This window comes from Puntigrus tetrazona, chromosome 14 (assembly GCF_018831695.1).
Source record: "Puntigrus tetrazona isolate hp1 chromosome 14, ASM1883169v1, whole genome shotgun sequence".
NCBI classification, from domain to species: Eukaryota; Metazoa; Chordata; class Actinopteri; order Cypriniformes; family Cyprinidae; genus Puntigrus; species Puntigrus tetrazona.
In genome coordinates this window covers 7,969,292-7,990,670 of record NC_056712.1, presented here as the reverse complement: position 1 = coordinate 7,990,670, position 21,379 = coordinate 7,969,292, and the positions used below count along the sequence as shown (strand labels likewise).

Genomic DNA, 21,379 nt, shown 5'->3' with positions numbered 1-21,379 from the left:
TGAGATCCTGTGACCTTCTCATTGTCCCCAAAATCGAACTTAAAAATCGCGGAGAACATGCTTTAGCTGCAATCTAGGCATGGTATAGATTTCATCAACGTGCCTCATCTAGTCATTAAAACTTAATAAAAGACATTTTTATTCAGCCTTGGCTTATAACGCTTGAGTTCGTTTCCTGGGTCTTACTGTATTTAATTTATTCATTGGCTGTTGTTTACTGAACTGATAGCTTAATTTTAATTATTTTTTCAAGCACTTTGGTCAACCTCGGTTGTGTTTAAATGTTCTCAAATTAATAAATGTTGTTAGGCAGTAAAAAACTTTAATGGATATTGCTCTTTGTGTGTTTGCTGTTGTTTTTAATTGATCTTTGATTCAGCAGCCTACTCCAGTGTTATGAAGTTGTATAAAAATGTCACGCTTGTTGTTATACCAACCCGTGAGTTGATTACGTTATTGATGCCATTTGTTTTTTACAATGGGTAGCTGGAATCTCAGGTGTTTCTCTATTACATTTTATATTTAAACCTTTAAATTATTTGAACCTAACACTGCCTTGCTGCTGCTGATTTTTTTTTTACCAGTACGTGTGCTTGCAAGACTTGTGTGTTCATGTTCAGATATGTAGCCATACAAATTTTGGCTTTCGGTTCAACTGTCAACACATTAAGCCACCTTTTATGTGAGTTTTGTTCCTTTACGATCTATTTGTTTTGTATATAAGTTCATCCATACACTGCTGTCAAATTTTAATTAATATTGAAATATTTATTTATCTTATAACTCAAATGTCATTTAATACATTTATTTCAAATTCTTCTAGTATGAACTGTGACGTGGTACTTTGTTAAATGTTTAACACTGTGTTAATGGGTTAAATGTTTATCATAATCTTTTAGATGATTACTCAACTTTCTGAATCAATACAAAATAACAGCTGGGTTTATCAATATTTTAAAAAGCCCTGGTTATTTTTAAGAAAATATTTCTTTTAGGTGTAAGAGACTTTTTTGCTTGCATATCAACAGAAAATGTTTTATAGGGTAAGTCCTCAAGAGTATACAACCAGTGCACCTGAAGCCTCATAAAGGGTTGTTGTGTCTCCACCCAAAAACTAATTTTATTCTCCCACCCACTTTGTCATTTATAAGAGGCTGTTGTTGTGAAGAAGAGGAGGAGTCATATTGTGTTTAAAATTGCCTCTGTGCTGATTCGGAGCATTCCCACTTATTTTGGGATATCTTTGGTCCAAACATATTTTGCGTTTTAAACGTTGGATGAGACTGTTTAAGAATGGGATGAAAACTGGAATTCTTTAAAGTTTGCTCTGTTTTTTCTTCGCCTCCATGATGGCGCGCCGCTTATGGAGACGTGAGCTATTCTTTTCCGGAGGAGATGAAACGAGGATCTGTGATTGGAAATATAGCAAAGGATCTCGGGCTCGATGTGAACAGACTATCGTCTCGTAAGGCTCGTATTGATACTGAAGGTAACAGAAAACGATACTGTGATATTAATCTGAATACTGGAGAACTGACCGTAGCGGAGAGAATCGACAGAGAGGGGCTTTGCGGAAAAAAGGCTTCATGCGTTATTAAACAGGAACTTATGCTTGAGAATCCTTTAGAATTGCATCAAATTAGCTTACATGTTAATGACATAAATGATAACTCTCCACGTTTTGACGAGGATTTTATCAGAATGGATATCGGGGAATCAGCAGACAAAGGGAAAAGGTTTTTGATAGGAGAAGCGCAGGATCCGGATATAGGAAATAATGCAGTTCAGTCTTATTCTTTGGAAAGAAACGAGAATTTTGTTTTACATGTTACATCAAACGATTTAGCAGGGAAATATTGTGAACTGGTCTTAAATAAAGAGCTGGATCGCGAGCAGCAGAAAGAGATCTCATTAATAGTGACCGCGGTAGACGGCGGGACTCCACCGAGATCAGGTACTGTAGTCATACACGTCACTGTGCTGGATGCTAATGATAATGCTCCAGTCTTTAGTCAGGACGTCTATAAAGTCAGTCTGCCTGAAAATTCTCCTCTAGATACTGTAGTGGTGACAGTGAGCGCTACTGATGCTGACGAGGGACAAAACGGAGAAGTCACGTATGCGTTTGGTCATATTTCGGAAGAAGATAAAACCTTATTCTTACTGAATCGCAAAACTGGATACATAACTATTATTGGAACAATGGATTATGAGGAGAAATCAGTGTACGAGTTGCGTGTTTTAGCAAAAGATTCTGCAGGTTTAACCTCGTACTCCATTGTAATAATAGAAATTACAGATGTTAATGACAATGCACCTGTTATCATCAATAAATCTTTGAATAGCCCCGTTCCCGAGAACGCGTTCCCCGGTACAGAGGTCGGCATCATTAATGTTCAGGACAGAGACTCGGAGAATAACGGACAGGTGCGCTGCTCCATTCAACAAAACGTTCCGTTTAAACTCGTTCCTTCGATCAAGAATTACTATTCTCTGGTGACCACAGGTGAATTAGACCGAGAGCTGCTCTCTGATTATAATATTACAATTACTGCTACTGATGAGGGCTCTCCGCCTTTATCTTCCTCTAAGAATATTCACCTGACTGTAGCTGACGTGAATGATAATCCACCTGTATTTCAGGAGCAGAGTTACAGAGCTCACGCACAAGAAAATAATAAAGCGGGCTCCTCTATTTGTTCAGTATCAGCTACAGACCCGGACTGGAGACAGAATGGCACTGTAGTTTATTCTCTCTTGTCTTCTGATGTTAACGGCGCGCCGGTGTCCTCCTTTCTGTCCGTTAACGGAGACACCGGGTCGTTCACGCCGTGAGGTCGTTTGATTACGAACAGATGAAAAGTTTGAAAGTGCTGGTGTTAGCCAGAGACAACGGCTCTCCTCCTCTGAGCAGTAACGTGACCGTGAGCGTCTTCATAACGGATGAGAACGACAACTCTCCTCAGATATTATACCCCTCTCCGGAAGGAAACTCCTTCATGACCGAGATGGTGCCCAAAGCTGCTCAGGCGCGCTCCCTGGTCTCCAAGGTGATCGCCGTGGACGCGGATTCGGTCAGAACGCGTGGCTCTCGTGATCACATCATTAAAGCCACAGATCCGGGACTTTTCACTATCGGTGTCCACAGCGGAGAGATCAGGACGCAGCGGGACATTTCTGAATCTGACAGCATGAAACAGAACCTGATTGTGTCCGTGAGAGATAACGGACAGCCCTCTCTCAGCCACGTGCTCGTTGTATTTACTGATATCAGATAACTTGGCTGAAGTCCCGGAACTGAAAGACATGTCTCGAGACGAGAGCGGCACCAAGCTGACGTTTTATTTGATCGTCGCGCTGGTGTCCGTTTCCACTTTCTTCCTGACCTTCCTCATCATCATCCTCGCCGTGAGGTTTTGTCGCAGGAGAAAGCCCAGACTGTTGTTTGATGGAGCTGTAGCCATTCCCAGCGCGTATCTTCCTCCAAATTACGCAGAGGTGGAGGGCGCGGGAACTCTCTCGCAGCGCGTACAATTATGACGCGTACCTGACCACGGGCTCGCGCACCAGTGACTTCAAGTTCATCAGATCTTATAATGAAGAAACACTGACCTCTGACCTGACTCTGAGAAAGACTCAGTCTGCTGTGGATGAACTTAATGATTTTGCCGAGGAAATAGAGAATGTTTTTGAGGTATGTTTTTTGTCTTTAAACAATGTTTTCGCTGTTCGGCTTGTTTGTATTCTTGCTTTGCCTGTGTAGAAATGTTTACAGTTAAGTTCGTTCAATCATTATATGCAGTAGTTAAGCCACCCCTTGATGCTAAGCATCCTTAATCGAAATTAGTGATGCAAACACAAATGCTGCTTGAAAGTTTTTGAAGCCTTTAGAATTCCCTGTATTTCTACATAAACATGACAAAATATCATCAGATGAACAAAGGAGATTTAAAAAAAATATTTAATGAGGAAAAACAATCCATTCTTACATATTTCATTTCCATTTTGCAGTAGACTCTTTTGCAGCTATTACTGAAGTTACATCTTTATTGTAACGTCTGTTCTGTCATGCACAATATTTTGTAAGGGGTTTAGCCACTTAGTACCACCTCATCTCTGTCATGTTGGTGAGTTTCCTCATGAACTGCTTGTTTCAGGTCCTTCCACAAAATTTCAGTTGGACTGAGGTCTGGACTTTGACTTGGCCAATTCAAAACGTTAACTTCCTTAAAAGATGCTTTATCTTTATCTTGTTGTATTTTTTTTATTCAGTTTTCATACAGATATCTCTGTTTTTCTTCAGAATTTGATTTATTGAGAATTCCTTGTTGCATCAATGGTGGCAGGTCGTCCTGACCCATAATATTCAGCAAAACAGGGCAAACCATAATGTTTCAAAGTTGCTGTCTTTTCCTTTCTCCAAACATATAACACTTAACAAAACCAAAAATCTATATTTTTGTCTTATTTGTCCACAAAGCATTTCAAAGTCCTCTGACCTTGGAAGAAGTCAAATGGTGACAAAAGAAACGAGTCTGCAGGTGTAGCATGAAAATTATCAGGGATTCAGCATTCTACATAGAGGTGTGGAAGTTCATTCCATCAGCCAGGAATGATGAATTTAAAAGTTTGGAAATTTATTTATATGCTTCTCTGTGATGGTACCTCAAGGCATCTCTCACTCATAGATATGGGATTTATGGAAGTGATGTAGAACCTCATAAGTGAGTGGAAGTAGGAGAGTACTGAGCCTGTGGCTCTTTTATATGCAAGCGTCAATGTCTTGAACGCTGATGCTTGCGTCTGCAGCCTGGATCCAGTGCAGGGAGATGAAGAGGCATGACGTGAGCCCTTTTGGGTTAGTTGAAGACCAGTCATGCTGCTGCATTCTGGATCATTTGTAAATGTTTACTTGTGCGTGATGAAAGCCCAGAAGAGCACTGCAGAAGTCCAGTCTAGAAATGACAAGGGCAGTCGGAGTAGGTGGTCTTGTGGAGATTCAGCGTCGTTGCAATTTGTGCGTCGCAAGGCCCGGCTTGTAGATCTTTCCAGAACTTTTTTGTGCTCAAGGACTCAAAAAATGTCATGGCTTTAGGAAGTCATAATACGAATATAATGTTATTTCTAAACTGCTGCGTGACGCAATTTGTTAAAAAAAGTAGAGTGTTGGCTAATTTGAGACAAATGTCCTGTGGTGAGTTGAGCTGCTGGTTCTTATGATTGTAAAGTGTTATTTAACTGTATTTACAACAAACATTTTAGATTTTGTTCTTTTTTAAATTGGTTTCATTCTAAGAATGTTAAAAGGGTCTTGTTCATGAACATTTATTTCTTTTATTTCTAAACTTCCTGCAGGGATGGCCAGTTCATCTCAAGGCTCACACGTAGATTTTAAAAAGTCATGTTTATTGATATAGCGTCAGGTGAAAACTTCTGCATAATCAGTGGCACAGTTTAAATCCTAAGTGGCTCAACCTACCATCTCCCTGAGCTCAGCTTTGCTCATTTTCCCCTCAATGGCAAGTTTAACCGAAATACTACTTATTCACATAGTTATTTTTATATTGTATATACTTTATGTTGGTGTTCACACATGAATTGGGGAATTAGGGCATTTTTTTCCACGTTTTGTTTAATGTTATTGGGATGCACTATAGAAATGCAGATTTTTTTTTTTACTGATTTATTCATGTGCCAAAAATGTCTTGCTTCTTGTGGTTCTCATTTCTCGTTGAGTGCGAAGATTTATGCATCCTCGAACAAATCATACTTATTGTCGTGATTTTGCTATCATGCTGCATTTGCTTTTGTGTGTATGTGTCCCGGATTATGAATGGCATTAGTGTTAGGAATAGCTAATATAATATTTGCTCAATGACTTCATTATTATTATTAGTATTTCATGGATATATGTGCTGATGATTATCGTTTTCAAATCCATGATGAGATTAAAACAAAGCTGTAACTTTACAAATAGTCCACATGCATACTGACCTCATGTGGCGCTGTCCGTGGTGCTGATGTGGTGAGATATGAATCGGAGCATGATCAGTTTTGTAAGAACTGAACCTTGGGTTGTTCATCAGATGGGTTCTTGTGTTTCAGTGTGTGATAATGTGACACTCACTTTATCACAATTCTCAAATCATGAAATAAGTGTACTTGTACATCATCTAAAGTTATTTCCATTTAATTAAAGGAACGATTTAAATTGTTTGGGAAATGTGGAAATTTGTTTTATAAATCTATGAAATAACATTTAATTTGGTCCTCACGGTGTCGCTGTTGACCTTCTTTTCCCATTTCTTTTTATCTCCACCCATTTACACTCTTTGCTGAATGCGCGTCCAGTGTCTGCATAGAGAGGATCTGTCTTTGTTGAAAAAGCAGCATATGCAATTCTGCGCGAATTTATACTTATCTACTTATAGCCTTTTTTTAATCGAGTATCGACTCTTTGTGCGCACTCAGGAATGATGCAGGAAGGCTTATTTATTTCCTTCACCATCGTGTTTGTGGCGCGCGCCGCTTATGGAGACGTGAGCTATTCTTTTCCGGAGGAGATGAAACGAGGATCTGTGATTGGAAATATAGCAAAGGATCTCGGGCTCGATGTGAACAGACTGTCATCTCGTAAGGCTCGCATTGATACTGAAGGTAACAGAAAACGATACTGTGATATTAATCTGAATACTGGAGAACTGACCGTAGCGGAGAGAATCGACAGAGAGGGGCTTTGCGGAAAAAAAGCATCGTGTGTTTTAAATCAAGAGCTCGTGCTGGAGAATCCTTTGGAATTGCATCGTATCAGTCTTCTTGTTCAAGATGTTAACGACAACAGTCCTTATTTTGGAAAAGGTGTGATTGATATGGAAATAAGTGAATCAGCAGTTAAGGGCAAACGATTCTTACTTGAAGAAGCAAATGACGCTGATATTGGGCAAAATTCTGTACAAAGCTATTCTATTCAACATAATGAACATTTTGTTTTATCTGTGCAAAGTAACTCTCTGGGAGAGAAATACGCCGAAATAATTTTAAATAAAGAGCTAGATCGCGAGCAGCAGAAAGAGATCTCATTAATAGTGACCGCGGTAGACGGCGGGACTCCACCGAGATCAGGTACTGTAGTCATACACGTCACTGTGCTGGATGCTAATGATAATGCTCCAGTCTTTAGTCAGGACGTCTATAAAGTCAGTCTGCCTGAAAATTCTCCTCTAGATACTGTAGTGGTGACAGTGAGCGCTACTGATGCTGACGAGGGACAAAACGGAGAAGTCACGTACGAGTTTAGTCATGTTACGGAAAGTTTCAGTCAATTATTTTACCTTGATCGAAACACAGGTACCATCAGCATAAAAGGTCCAATAGATTTTGAGGAAGAAACTACATTTAGTCTGAGAATTATAGCTAAAGATGGTTCAGGTCTAACATCTTACTCGAATGTTATAGTCAGTCTAAGTGACATTAATGATAACCTTCCTGTAATAATAATAAAATCTTTGAACATCCCCGTTCCCGAGAACGCGTTCCCCGGTACAGAGGTCGGCATCATTAATGTTCAGGACAGAGACTCGGAGAATAACGGACAGGTGCGCTGCTCCATTCAGCAAAACGTTCCGTTTAAACTCGTTCCTTCGATCAAGAATTACTATTCTCTGGTGACCACAGGTGAATTAGACCGAGAGCTGCTCTCTGATTATAATATTACAATTACTGCTACTGATGAGGGCTCTCCGCCTTTATCTTCCTCTAAGAATATTCACCTGACTGTAGCTGACGTGAATGATAATCCACCTGTATTTCAGGAGCAGAGTTACAGAGCTCACGTACAAGAAAATAATAAAGCGGGCTCCTCTATTTGTTCAGTATCAGCTACAGACCCGGACTGGAGACAGAATGGCACTGTAGTTTATTCTCTCTTGTCTTCTGATGTTAACGGCGCGCCGGTGTCCTCCTTTCTGTCCGTTAACGGAGACACCGGGGTCGTTCACGCCGTGAGGTCGTTTGATTACGAACAGATGAAAAGTTTGAAAGTGCTGGTGTTAGCCAGAGACAACGGCTCTCCTCCTCTGAGCAGTAACGTGACTGTGAGCGTCTTCATAACGGATGAGAACGACAACTCTCCTCAGATATTATACCCCCCTCTCGGAAGGAAACTCCTTCATGACCGAGATGGTGCCCAAAGCTGCTCAGGCGCGCTCCTGGTCTCCAAGGTGATCGCCGTGGACGCGGATTCCGGTCAGAACGCGTGGCTCTCGTATCACATCATTAAAGCCACAGATCCGGGACTTTTCACTATCGGTGTCCACAGCGGAGAGATCAGGACGCAGCGGGACATTTCTGAATCTGACAGCATGAAACAGAACCTGATTGTGTCCGTGAGAGATAACGGACAGCCCTCTCTCTCAGCCACGTGCTCGTTGTATTTACTGATATCAGATAACTTGGCTGAAGTTCCGGAACTGAAAGACATGTCTCGAGACGAGAGCGGCTCCAAACTGACGTTTTATTTGATCGTCGCGCTGGTGTCTGTTTCCACTTTCTTCCTGACCTTCATTATCATCATCCTCGCCGTGAGGTTTTGTCGCAGGAGAAAGCCCAGACTGTTGTTTGATGGAGCTGTAGCCATTCCCAGCGCGTATCTTCCTCCAAATTACGCAGAGGTGGAGGGCGCGGGAACTCTCCGCAGCGCGTACAATTATGACGCGTACCTGACCACGGGCTCGCGCACCAGTGACTTCAAGTTCATCAGATCTTATAATGAAGAAACACTGACCTCTGACCTGACTCTGAAAAAGACTCAGTCTGCTGTGGATGATCTTGAAGGACTCGAAGCGGAAGTAAACAATTTGTTTCAGGTAGGAATAAAGAACTCTGTTTTCCACAGATAGTTAATGCTCTGGCATCAAATATTAAATATGAATATATATTCTCATTTGAACGTATTAACAAGCACTGTTCTAGGAAAAAAAGACGAAAGAAAACGTCACGTGACCTATTCACGTGCAGAAATGCACAAGTCTACTACAAAATTTTGAAAAGTAGTAACATGTTATGCGTTTTATACATAGTCATAAATTGTCAGGTTTTGCGAATTTTCTTCAAGCGTTTTTTTTTTCTTTAACGTCTTTTATGAATTTAGCATATAAAGAGCATTGAATCCTGTAGATAATTCATTGTTTAGTAATAGGCTCATCAAATTTTAAATGAATGGAAAAAAAATACACAGGGTAACTTTCTGCTGTTGCTGTCCGTGGTGCTGAACCAGCTTTCACGGTGTTTAGGTTGTTGAGTGTACACTTTAAAGCGAGGTATTGAGGAAAGTGACGGGATATGGTGTCATGCAGCACTTACTCGGATAATTTATTTGACCAATCACATGTATGGTGATAATTACCGCGTAATCACGGTGTTTTTTTGTTGTGTTTTTTTAAGGGTTTTATGATTTCGTATTTAAAACTTTATATCTATCTCGACTGCCGTTGGTTGCACTCAAGAAGATAAGCCTTTACTGAAAAAGTCATGAACAAAGTACTTGGCATATTTCTAAATGCGAAGGGATTATTTATTTCTTTATTTTATTTGTATCTTTTTGCCAGTGCTGTATAAAAGCTAATGTGAGAACCGTCTGAACGTTTTGACATCGTTTACTTGATTACGAGATCTCTGGGTTATTAGTAACTTAAGAACTATGCTTTAAAGAAAACGCGATTAGAAATAGCCCTTAAACATTAGTCTAACTTTTTTTAATCATGTTGTCTGAAATAAGTTAATGAAGTTTTTTAAATTCTTCAGTATTAATTTTAAAACTCAGTTTACTGGATATACATTTTAGAATAGGACGGCATATTTCTATAGGCTTTGCACGCACCTGTCCGGGCCAGTGTCTGTTGCTGTTGAAATTTTGCTGTCTGCATGAACGCGTTTTTCACGCATAGATCCTCTAGGATTCTAGGCTTTTTCTCTGTTTACATCTAACAAGAATATATAATCGTGGAGGACTCTTGATGTTATTTAGTCATTTATTGTGCTTATCCAGGTTTCACCATTTATTATCAGATCGCTTGCAATTTCATAATAGAACTCTAGGTGTCGCTGTTTACCGGTTTAGTTGTTGACTTTCATATAACTGATAATCCCCACCCTGTTCATGATGTCATTCAGGACTGACGTCTCATCTAGAAAATCGCTCACGGTGATAGGAGCATCCTCTGTTGTAACGGTGTATCTGCCATATTGAGTCATTTTCTTTTTCTTTTACATGTGGGTAACGTGGTTAGATTTCCACTTAATTTGCGCAAAGACACCTACACCTTCTTTATTGCTGCTGAGATGTTTGGTCTTTTGTTCTTCGTGCTGATGGCGCACACCGCTTATGGAGACGTGAGCTATTCTTTTCCGGAGGAGATGAAACGAGGATCTGTGATTGGAAATATAGCAAAGGATCTCGGGCTCGATGTGAACAGACTGTCTTCTCGTAAGGCTCGTATTGATACTGAAGGTAACAGAAAACGATACTGTGATATTAATCTGAATACTGGAGAACTGACCGTAGCGGAAAGAATCGACAGAGAGGGGCTTTGCGGAAAAAAAGCATCGTGTGTTTTAAATCAAGAGCTCGTGCTGGAGAATCCTTTGGAATTGCATCGTATCAGTCTTCTTGTTCAAGATGTTAACGACAACAGTCCTTATTTTGGCAAAGATGAGATTAATTTGGAGATCAGAGAATCCGCGGATAAGGGCAAACGATTCTTACTTGAAGCAAATGATGCGGATATTGGGCAAAATTCTGTGCAAAGCTATGCTATTGAAAGTAATGGCTATTTTCTTTTATCCGTGCAAAGCAACTCGCTCGGGGAGAAATACGCCGAAATAATTTTAAATAAAGAGTTCGATCGCGAACGTGAGCCGGAAGTAGCTTTAATAGTGACCGCGGTAGACGGCGGGACTCCACCGAGATCAGGTACTGTAGTCATACACGTCACTGTGCTGGATGCTAATGATAATGCTCCAGTCTTTAGTCAGGACGTCTATAAAGTCAGTCTGCCTGAAAATTCTCCTCTAGATACTGTAGTGGTGACAGTGAGCGCTACTGATGCTGACGAGGGACAAAACGGAGAAGTCACCTATGAGTTTAGTCATGTTATGGAAAACTACAAACAGTTGTTTTACCTTGATCGAAACACAGGTACAATCATCACAAAAGGACAAATAGATTTTGAGGAAGAAGCCACTTTTAGTCTGAGAATTATAGCTAAAGATGGTTCAGGTCTAACATCTTACTCGAATGTTATAGTCAGTCTAAGTGACATTAATGATAACCCTCCTGTAATAATAATAAAATCTTTGAACATCCCCGTTCCCGAGAACGCGTTCCCCGGTACAGAGGTCGGCATCATTAATGTTCAGGACAGAGACTCGGAGAATAACGGACAGGTGCGCTGCTCCATTCAACAAAACGTTCCGTTTAAACTCGTTCCTTCGATCAAGAATTACTATTCTCTGGTGACCACAGGTGAATTAGACCGAGAGCTGCTCTCTGATTATAATATTACAATTACTGCTACTGATGAGGGCTCTCCGCCTTTATCTTCCTCTAAGAATATTCACCTGACTGTAGCTGACGTGAATGATAATCCACCTGTATTTCAGGAGCAGAGTTACAGAGCTCACGTACAAGAAAATAATAAAGCGGGCTCCTCTATTTGTTCAGTATCAGCTACAGACTCGGACTGGAGACAGAATGGCACTGTAGTTTATTCTCTCTTGTCTTCTGATGTTAACGGCGCGCCGTGTCCTCCTTTCTGTCCGTTAACGGAGACACGGGGTCGTTCACGCCGTGAGGTCGTTTGATTACGAACAGATGAAAAGTTTGAAAGTGCTGGTGTTAGCCAGAGACAACGGCTCTCCTCCTCTGAGCAGTAACGTGACCGTGAGCGTCTTCATAACGGATGAGAACGACAACTCTCCTCAGATATTATACCCCTCTCCGAAGGAAACTCCTTCATGACCGAGATGGTGCCCAAAGCTGCTCAGGCGCGCTCCTGGTCTCCAAGGTGATCGCCGTGGACGCGGATTCCGGTCAGAACGCGTGGCTCTCGTATCACATCATTAAAGCCACAGATCCGGGACTTTTCACTATCGGTGTCCACAGCGGAGAGATCAGGACGCAGCGGGACATTTCTGAATCTGACAGCATGAAACAGAACCTGATTGTGTCCGTGAGAGATAACGGACAGCCCCTCTCTCAGCCACGTGCTCGTTGTATTTACTGATATCAGATAACTTGGCTGAAGTCCCGGAACTGAAAGACATGTCTCAAGACGAGAGCGGCTCCAAACTGACGTTTTATTTGATCGTCGCGCTGGTGTCCGTTTCCACTTTCTTCCTGACCTTCATCATCATCATCCTCGCCGTTAGGTTTTGTCGCAGGAGAAAGCCCAGACTGTTGTTTGATGGAGCTGTAGCCATTCCCAGCGCGTATCTTCCTCCAAATTACGCAGAGGTGGAGGGCGCGGGAACTCTCCGCAGCGCGTACAATTATGACGCGTACCTGACCACGGGCTCGCGCACCAGTGACTTCAAGTTCATCAGATCTTATAATGAGGGCACATTGACTGCTGACTTGACTCTGAGAAAGTCTGCAATGGATGATCTTGAAGGGCTTGATGCAGAGGCTATGGGGGACATTATCTCTGAAAATAAGGTATGCAGTTAATATTTTTTTAGTGCTATCATCACTTCAAAATCTGATTCAGACAGTAATCTAATTTTGTTAATTAAAACTCATGATAACCATTTATGTGGACTTGTTATTCTTATCATGTTAGTCAAAAACTGGCTTATAGCTGTTCAAACATATAGTACTGAGGTAATGTACTGAGCTGTTTATTTGACCTAAAATTTATTTGAAAATTCTAAATAGTGGCAAGTTAGCTAAATTTCCAAAAAGAATTAGCACTCTAAAAAGTTAATCTTAATATTCAGTATTTCTCAGGCCCCTAAATTAAACCGTGGCATATAAAATATTAAGATCTGTTTTTAAGTGATATTAGTTTCACAGTACTAGTTATACTCCTGTGTTCTTTATTGAAAATAATCAAACAAATCCAGTGGTATGTTATGTTCTTTCAAGGTAAAACAAGTTTTTGTGTATGATGTTTCTGTAACTCTTTCTTTTGGTCTCTGGGTGACGCTCTTATGTTAGTGATCTCATGTGCGCTGTGTGCCCTGATTCAGTATAATCAGTGTTCCACAGTGAGCAGAGGAAGGGAGGAAGGGATAGATGGGGAGGGGAGTGCTTTAGGCGTGCAGAGGAAGGGAGAGATGAAAATAAAATCTAAGCCGACAGAAGCAGTCATCAGAGTGCAGTGTCTGCCCCAGCTATTTGAGGATCTGCTCAGAATGCGCTTTGATCGTCATTATTTTTATTCTTTTTCATTTAAATGTATCCATTAATATTTCACAACATGATATTTTTGACAAGATGCTTTTGGGCTAATTTCTGGCTTCAGTTTTGTTTCGGTTTCATTTGCATGTGCGGTTCTCTCGGTGAAGTGCGTTATTCAGTTCCAGAAGAGATGCAACGAGGCTCTGTCATTGGCGATGTGGCGAGAGATTTGGGAATAGATGTGAGTGAGCTCGTGAGGCGCAACGCTCGAGTTGTTTCTGAGGGGAGCCGACAGTTCTGCGAGCTGAGCGCGGGGACGGGCTCTCTGTTGGTGAGTGAGAGAATGGACCGCGAGGAGCTTTGCGTGCAGTCTGCGCCGTGCGTCCTGCAATTCCAGCTGCTCCTGGAGAATCCACTCAAAGTGTACAGTCTCCTCCTAGACATCCAGGACATCAACGATAACAGTCCGACGTTCGAAAATGGGCAGATTGAGCTGGAGTTGCTGGAGTCAACCGTCCTGGGGAGGCGTTTTCCCCTTGAAAGCGCTCACGATCCCGACATAGGAGCTAATTCAGTCCAGCATTACCAACTCAGCGAGAATGAATATTTTGCTTTGGAAATGAATACCCAGGTGGACAGAAACGCGTACCCTGAATTGGTTCTTAAGAAACCTTTGGATCGAGAAAACCAAGCGGATCATTTTCTGACTCTAAGCGGAGTGGATGGTGGCCGACCTTTCCGTTCTGGATCGGCATCGATTCACATTCACGTGTTGGACGCCAACGATAACGTTCCCGTGTTTGGTCAAAGTGTGTACAAAGTCGACGCGCAGGAAAATTCACCCAGAGGCACGGTGCTGGTTCGATTGAATGCAACAGATTTAGACGGTGGGATTTACGGGGAAATTAGTTACTCTTTCAGTCACGTGCCTGATAAGACGAGGGGGGCTGTGGAGGTCGACCACATGACGGGTGAGGTAAAGGTCGTGGGTGTCTTGGATTACGAGGAGGCCGGTTCTCACGAGCTGGACGTACAAGCTAAAGACGGAGGCGGCCAGTCATCTCACTGTAAACTCATAATAGATGTGATCGATGTGAATGACAACTCGCCTGTTATTGCTGTTAAATCAATTACTTCTACTGTGCCAGAAGATGCTTCACCTGGAACCATGGTGGCTTTGCTGCACGTTTATGACCTTGACACTGGCACCAGTGGACGGGTCACATGTAAAATATCTAATGATGTGCCGTTCAAACTTGTGTCGGAGGTGAAGAATTACTTCATGCTTGTGATTGATGGAGCGTTGGACCAGGAAACGTTTTCTCACTATAACATAACGGTGACTGCCGTGGATGCCGGCACACCTCCTTTATTCAGCAGTAAAACTGTAACCATAACAGTCACAGACGTTAATGATAATCCACCTATTTTTAGACGCAGTGACTACAGCATCAAATTTGCTGAGAATCAGCCTCAGGGAGCCCTGGTTATTAAGGTCAGAGCTGATGATGCAGATGACGGCCAGAACGCAAGAATTCTGTATTCTCTTTCAGAAGACGCAGCCTCTCGTCTTTCCATCAACGCGGAAACTGGAGAGATATTTACTCTGCGCCCCTTTGATTACGAATCGTCCACGCACTTTCACGTTCAAGTTATGGCGCGCGATGGAGGCAGGCCGTCGTTCACCAGCACGTGCGCCGTCCAGATTTTTGTCGCGGATGAGAACGACAATGCTCCGGTTGTTCTTTACCCGGTGCAGTTTGACGGGTACCTCGCACGTGACATTGTGCCCCGAGCTGCTCCTGCGGATTATCTGGTCACCAAAGTGGTCGCGGTCGATGCAGACGCAGGGCACAATGCATGGCTGTCCTATCGCATCGTAAAAGCCACGCAGCCTCGTTTGTTCTCCATTGGACTGCACTGTGGAGAAATCAGGACACTGAGGCCCTTTGCAGAAGATGATGAAATGAAACAAACCTTGATAGTCTCTGTGAGTGACAACGGGCTTGAATCTTTGTCTGCAACTGCAACCGTCAATATTATGATAGAAGACGGCTTGCCTGTCATCGATGAGCTCGTTGCACGTGGCATGGACAAATCACATGGACACAGTGACCTTACTTTATATCTAATAATGGCTCTGGCTGGCATGTCCAGTCTCTTCCTTCTGCTCATCATTGCTGTGGTCTATATGAGGTTATGTAGATGCCGATACATGTACCGCTCGAACGCAAACTTACCCGTTTTTCCTCCTACCTACGGCCCACCTGGTTACTCTGACGTGAGCCGCTTCAATACTCTGCAGAAAGATGATCGATACAGTTCGTTCTTAACCACAGGTTCATGGAAAGGGGACTTCAGATTTGGCTCTGATTTTGTCGATTTGGACATGCTGAATAAGAGAGGGACGTCGTTGCATGTGGGTGGCCACGGCTCCACATGTGTGAAGTTATTAGTGCCGCATAAACTCTAACCCTGGTGGTTTTACCCTGACAAGCATAGACCAAATCATCAAATTGGACTCAAAATCCTTAATCAAACAAATGACAAATGTTCATTATTATAATGCACGTCTTCAGTCAGTCCCTCGTGTCAATGTTGTTCTTTTCTGCTTTAATTTTGTTCACACAATTTGTAAACACGAACTCTAAAAAGATATTTTGTTGTATGTTGATCTGCTCTAAGCGTATGTCTGCAAGGAGATTTAGAAATTAATAGTATTTCAATTTGCAAGAATGTTTACTTTGCATTCTTTCACATGAGCACTCTTTTAATTACATTTATTAATATTTCATATGTAATTTTCTTTCTCTAAATTCTCTTTTTGTGGGGCTTATGTATAAACTGTTGCATCCTTGCGTATCTGCTATTGTAAAATCCAGCCTTGTACATGCAGTTTGTTAATGGTGACTTTTACTTTAAATTCAAATAATAAATATTTCCTTTGAGATCAATTTGTACCATTGTTTTAACATTTACTCTGAAAATTCCATTCACCATGTGCTTTGTAAAGTGATTTTAAATTCTAGAAAAGGAGTTATAAAATGTTATAAAAAGAACATATAAAATTATAAAACTCTAAAATAAGAGATTTTTCTGTTGGTTTGGCTCAGATATGTTATAATTTTAAATAAGAAGTGTGATGTCCAGATGTTTATGCATATGCTTATCTTTTAGTCCAGGTAGCATAGGATTATAATGTGGCCTTTTACCTTCAAGTCATTCAAATTTTATGGATTGCTTTAAAGTTTAGAGTTAGACTAGTCATACCTGCCTTCAGTTAGTAATATACATTTGTGTTACCGGTTGACGTTAGCATCCGTTTCAATCTAGAGCATAGATTCTTATTGCAAAGTTGGTTAAATCCAAGGGTACAAATGGTCTAGGTTAGATTTAAGCATAGTGTTTTTTTTTTTTTATTCCTTAAATTACATTTGACACTAGAATACTTTCCTATACAATAGTCATGATATTTCCTTAAAAATTACAAGTTTATTGCAATTGAAATCATTCTCAAATATCTAACCGTAACTTTACAACTCTCAAGACTCATGACTTGAGTTATTCATACAGGACAAAGGGTGGTTTAATTGTCACATGTAAACTGTATATTTGTTTTCGCAGGCTCTGCGTGAGTAAATGTACAGTCCAAATGGATAGTTATGTTTTCTCTAAGCAGCCAGATGTTTGTGCATTGTGCTCATCTGTAATGTGTAACACGTCATGCATTTAACTGGACAGCATACATTAGACCACAGTAAGGCTACAAAAGAAATTGGGAAGACTTCCACCCAAGTGTCATTCTGAGCTTCATTAAGGATTTTCGGGTGACATTAGGGTGCATTCAAATAGCATCAGATATGGTGATAATTAATATACTGCTTAAAATCACCAGCAAAGGTGTTTCATTAATTAATGTGGGTTTTGGCTTAACAGTAGTTGCTATGATTAGCAATTAAGGAACCCTGAAAAGCAAATTATATGGAATATATGTATATAGGTAAATGCTACGTATACGAGTATGTATTGCAGATCTGTATCCACAGAATGCTGTGCACTTCCCAGCCAGAGAACGCGTGCTACTTAATGTTCACCCATGTGTGATTCAGTTGTTGCTTTAGGCAGGTCTAATTCTGCTTTACATCGCTGCACACGTGAGAAGGGCTGTTTGCGTACGAGGGTGCGAGAAACTAGACGGCAAAATATTAAAACATACACAGACCATAATAAAGTCCACTTTTTCTTTGAAATCCAATCTGATTGTCATGCTTGTGGATTTGGACATGAAAATCTATTGAAGGGATTTAAGGACATGCCCCACATACTCAGTGCACACTGTTCCGATCAAAATAGAGATCATGATTAAACCATTCTTACAGCTGGTATGTCTGACAGTTTTCAGTGCTCTGTATTAACAAGTATTTTATACTGTTTTATGTCCATTTTTGTGTAGGTTTTTGTTTTTGTCTTTTTGCCTTATCATTTATCTATTTATTATGCTCCTTTATTTTTATTTAATGGTGTTCCCAAGGAAAGCATCCGTGTTATTGTTGTGTGTAAGTGCTTCGAATAAAACACATTTTTTTCAGGTAATGGGAAATGTAAACTTACTACGTTTTTTAAATAATATTCTCTTCTCTTTTCTCTCCTCCATGGCCTGCTGTCCATCCGAATCAACCTCTATTTAGGTAAGATTAATTTTATTTACTGCTATTCACAGAAAGCACTTTTTACTTCCTTTGCCTTTCTCTCTCTCTCTCTCTCTCTCTCTCTCTCTCTCTCTCTCTCTCTCTCTCTCTCTCTCTCTGTCATTTAAAATGTTTTTTTCTGATTAACTGTTTAGTTATGTTCAGTTCAGTAACTGAATGTTATCATACAGTATGTAATGTGCTCCATCTTGTGGTTGTTCAGTGAAACTGTCATCACCTTACTGCATGTGTGTGTGTGTGTGTGTGTGTGAGAGAGAGAGAGAGAAGGGGGGGGTTGCCCTATATAGGTCTCTGGCTCTCCTCTCTCTCTCTCCTGCTGCAGCAGTGTGTCACTATGTTTTAAGGCTGGGCTTTGGCCCACTTTTGTAGCATTAAAATGCATCATGGGACACAGAGTCTGAATAATGCAATCTCATCACACTGAGTATGTATGACTATGCGGCAGCTTTAGTGCTGCTCATGTCATGAATCTGTCGTGTGCTCAAAAGAAAAATACAGACAGTAACACAACGTGTGTTTGTGTATACATACAGTATATGAACTAATATTTAAAGATTCAACCTTATAGTGTTATTAATTTCATTCATTTCTTTATTCATTATTATTATTACTTTATGATTTATTCATGGTAAAATCGAATTAGTCAGGCTTATTTAAAAACGATTGCCTTTTTAGTTTACTTACTCAAGAGTTCTAGTGAATAAAAAAGAACAGTATTTGATCCTTTGCTTTAGGATTACTCATAATTTAGCATAGCTCCCAGAGGGCATCGTGGCAGAATAAATTAAGCAATTGCTTTGTTTTACAGTTTTTATTTGGCAGTTTTATTTGTCAGTAACACAACAAAAAAAGAGCAAATCAAATGGTTACTGTTACAATTTAATAAAGAAATGTAATTTTATTGTTACCATTGTTGTGATTCCTGTGGTGTATGTGGCTTTCTTCATATTCACATTGCCTCAGTTATTTAAGGATTATTTTAATCCATTTAACAGCTTCTCAAGGTGTTTGTAAAAAAAACTAAGAATTTGTAAAAGATCATTAAACACACACCGCACAAGACGGCACTAGTTATTTAATTACAATATGGGTAACCTTCTAAAAGAAATGTATTTATTACTTTTCACCCTTAGAAATCAAATAACTGATTTCATGTTGCGTCACTGCATTAGTAGGAATAAAATTATAATATAAACAAAGTTCCAAGTGCCCAACCAAGAGGAACGCTGATCACTATATAGGAGTGAGTTGAAGTTTTTCATGTGTTTTTCATTTGTATTGAGAATTCTGCATTCAGAGTGAATGCAACTAGTGAAAGATAAATGCACACATGTAGTAATGAGTGAAAAGTCTATTACTTTTTCTTCTTCTTCTGTTGTTATGTTGCCCATTAGAAACAAATCAGGGCACTTGCTACCTGTCACTGCTTTAATGTCATTGATTCATTTGTGGCTACTTGAATGTTTTGAGTAAATGGTATTATTTGCTTTGAAAGTAGCTTTAACTTAACAAAACCTACTATGTTAGCTAACTAACTATAAGTAACATAAACTAATGAATTTCAGTGTTTCTATCCTTTTAAATGTAGGTCTTCTGCTTGCTTACACTAGAATCACATCTATCTGATCTTACAAATTCCGTTATTTTGATTAAATACGTTTTAGTGTAATGTACAGGAGTAGAAGAACATAAAATCTTGTTAAAATCCTAGTTAAAAGCTATAGAGTAAACGGTCTTATTGGTTGGTGATAACTGTAGTCGGTAAGCTCTGCTTGGATTCACTTTCTGTAATTCTGCATTGTGATTTAATTCAATGCCTCTTTTCCTGCACTGAGATAATCAATGATTTTTTTTTTTTTTTTTGATTCACCAGCTACCCTCTGTTGTTTCTGACTAGCAGTGACAACCAACAGAACCAAAACTTAAAAGTGCAAAATCTGTCACTGGGGCATCAGGCATTAAAATCAACCATTTATATGCTCTCTCTCTCTCTCTCTCTCTCTCTCTCTCTATATATATATATATATATATATATATATATATATATATATATATATATATATATATATATATTTTTTTTTTTTTTTTTTTTTTTTTGTTTTTTTATTTCTGATAAGGCACCACCCTACGGGGGAGCTTTGTACTTGTATTTTTTTTTCCTCCTTGTATGCTGGGTAGTAGCTGCTTCTTGACTGTGAGAGGTGCTGTTGCCCAGGGAGACGACAGTGCGCAAAGCAAATCTACTGCGCGCTGAAGGCGTTGCGTCAAACAGCACAGAGAAAAGACGTCGAGCTGTTGTTTCTACATCAGAAGGGCTCGGTTTGGTATCTTCTTGACGATACAAAAGAGAATTGTTTAAACGTTAGAACATCTGAAAACTCGACTTGTGTGACCGCCCTTTCCTTGGAATATTACATTTGCAGGATGCGGGATAACAAAGGACTCCTTTCGAGGCGGTGCGTTAAACGGCAAGCAGGATTCTCCGTTTTCCTTTTATCCGCGCTGAGCGCCGTGACCGGGCAGATTCGTTATTCGGTTCCAGAGGAAATGAGACCAGGGTTGTTCGTCGGTGACGTGGCGAAGGATCTCGGTTTGGATGTAAAAAGGTTGGTTTCCGGCCGTGCGCGTCTCGTTATCGATGACAGCAGACAATACGTCGAGCTGAACCGTAACAAAGGACATTTGGTGGTGAAGGAGCGAATAGACAGAGAGCGGCTCTGCGGACAGAAATCCCCGTGTAGTTTCGGTCTTGAGATTTTGCTTGAAAACCCCCTCGAGTTTTTTTCGATCACTGTCGAGATTCAAGACATCAACGATCACGCGCCCGTTTTTTCTAAGGGAGAGATCGTTTTAGAAATTAGCGAGTCCACACCTATAGGCACAGTCTTCTTGTTAGACTCGGCGACCGATCCCGATGTTGCTTTGAATTCTCTTCAGAGCTACAGTCTGAAACCCGCCGGCTATTTTGCTTTGAATCAGCAAAGTCGCTCGGACGGCGGTAAATATGCAGAGATGGTGTTGCAGTCCCCGCTAGACAGAGAGAAACAGAGCGAGCATTCACTGATATTAATGGCCGTTGACGGCGGAGACCCGCCGCGCTCTGGAACCCTTAAAATAATCGTTAAACTCCTTGATGCCAATGATAATTCACCCATTTTCGCTGAATCCTTATATAAAGCGAGTGTAGCTGAGAACGCAGTAAAAGGGATCCTGATAACTAAAGTGAGCGCATCTGATGCGGACGAAGGTTACAATAGCAATGTCACGTATTCGT

General features: G+C 40.6%; 2 protein-coding genes across 2 annotated transcripts in view; both read left to right on the top strand.

Annotated features, from left to right (window-relative positions):
• The window catches only part of LOC122357224 (protocadherin gamma-C5-like), a 131,579-nt gene that overhangs the window by 25,374 nt on the left and 84,826 nt on the right, over positions 1–21,379 (top strand). The window lies entirely within an intron of this gene.
• On the top strand, positions 13,312–16,350 carry LOC122357228 (protocadherin beta-15). The gene has a single exon (XM_043256527.1). The coding sequence runs from the start codon at positions 13,452–13,454 to the stop codon at positions 15,867–15,869; it is 2,418 nt and encodes an 805-aa protein (XP_043112462.1). The 5' UTR covers positions 13,312–13,451; the 3' UTR covers positions 15,870–16,350.

Excerpts from the sequence above, each read along its gene's own strand:
- LOC122357228 (XM_043256527.1), top strand. The coding sequence starts at position 13,452 with ATGTATCCATTAATATTTCACAACATGATATTTTTGACAAGATGCTTT.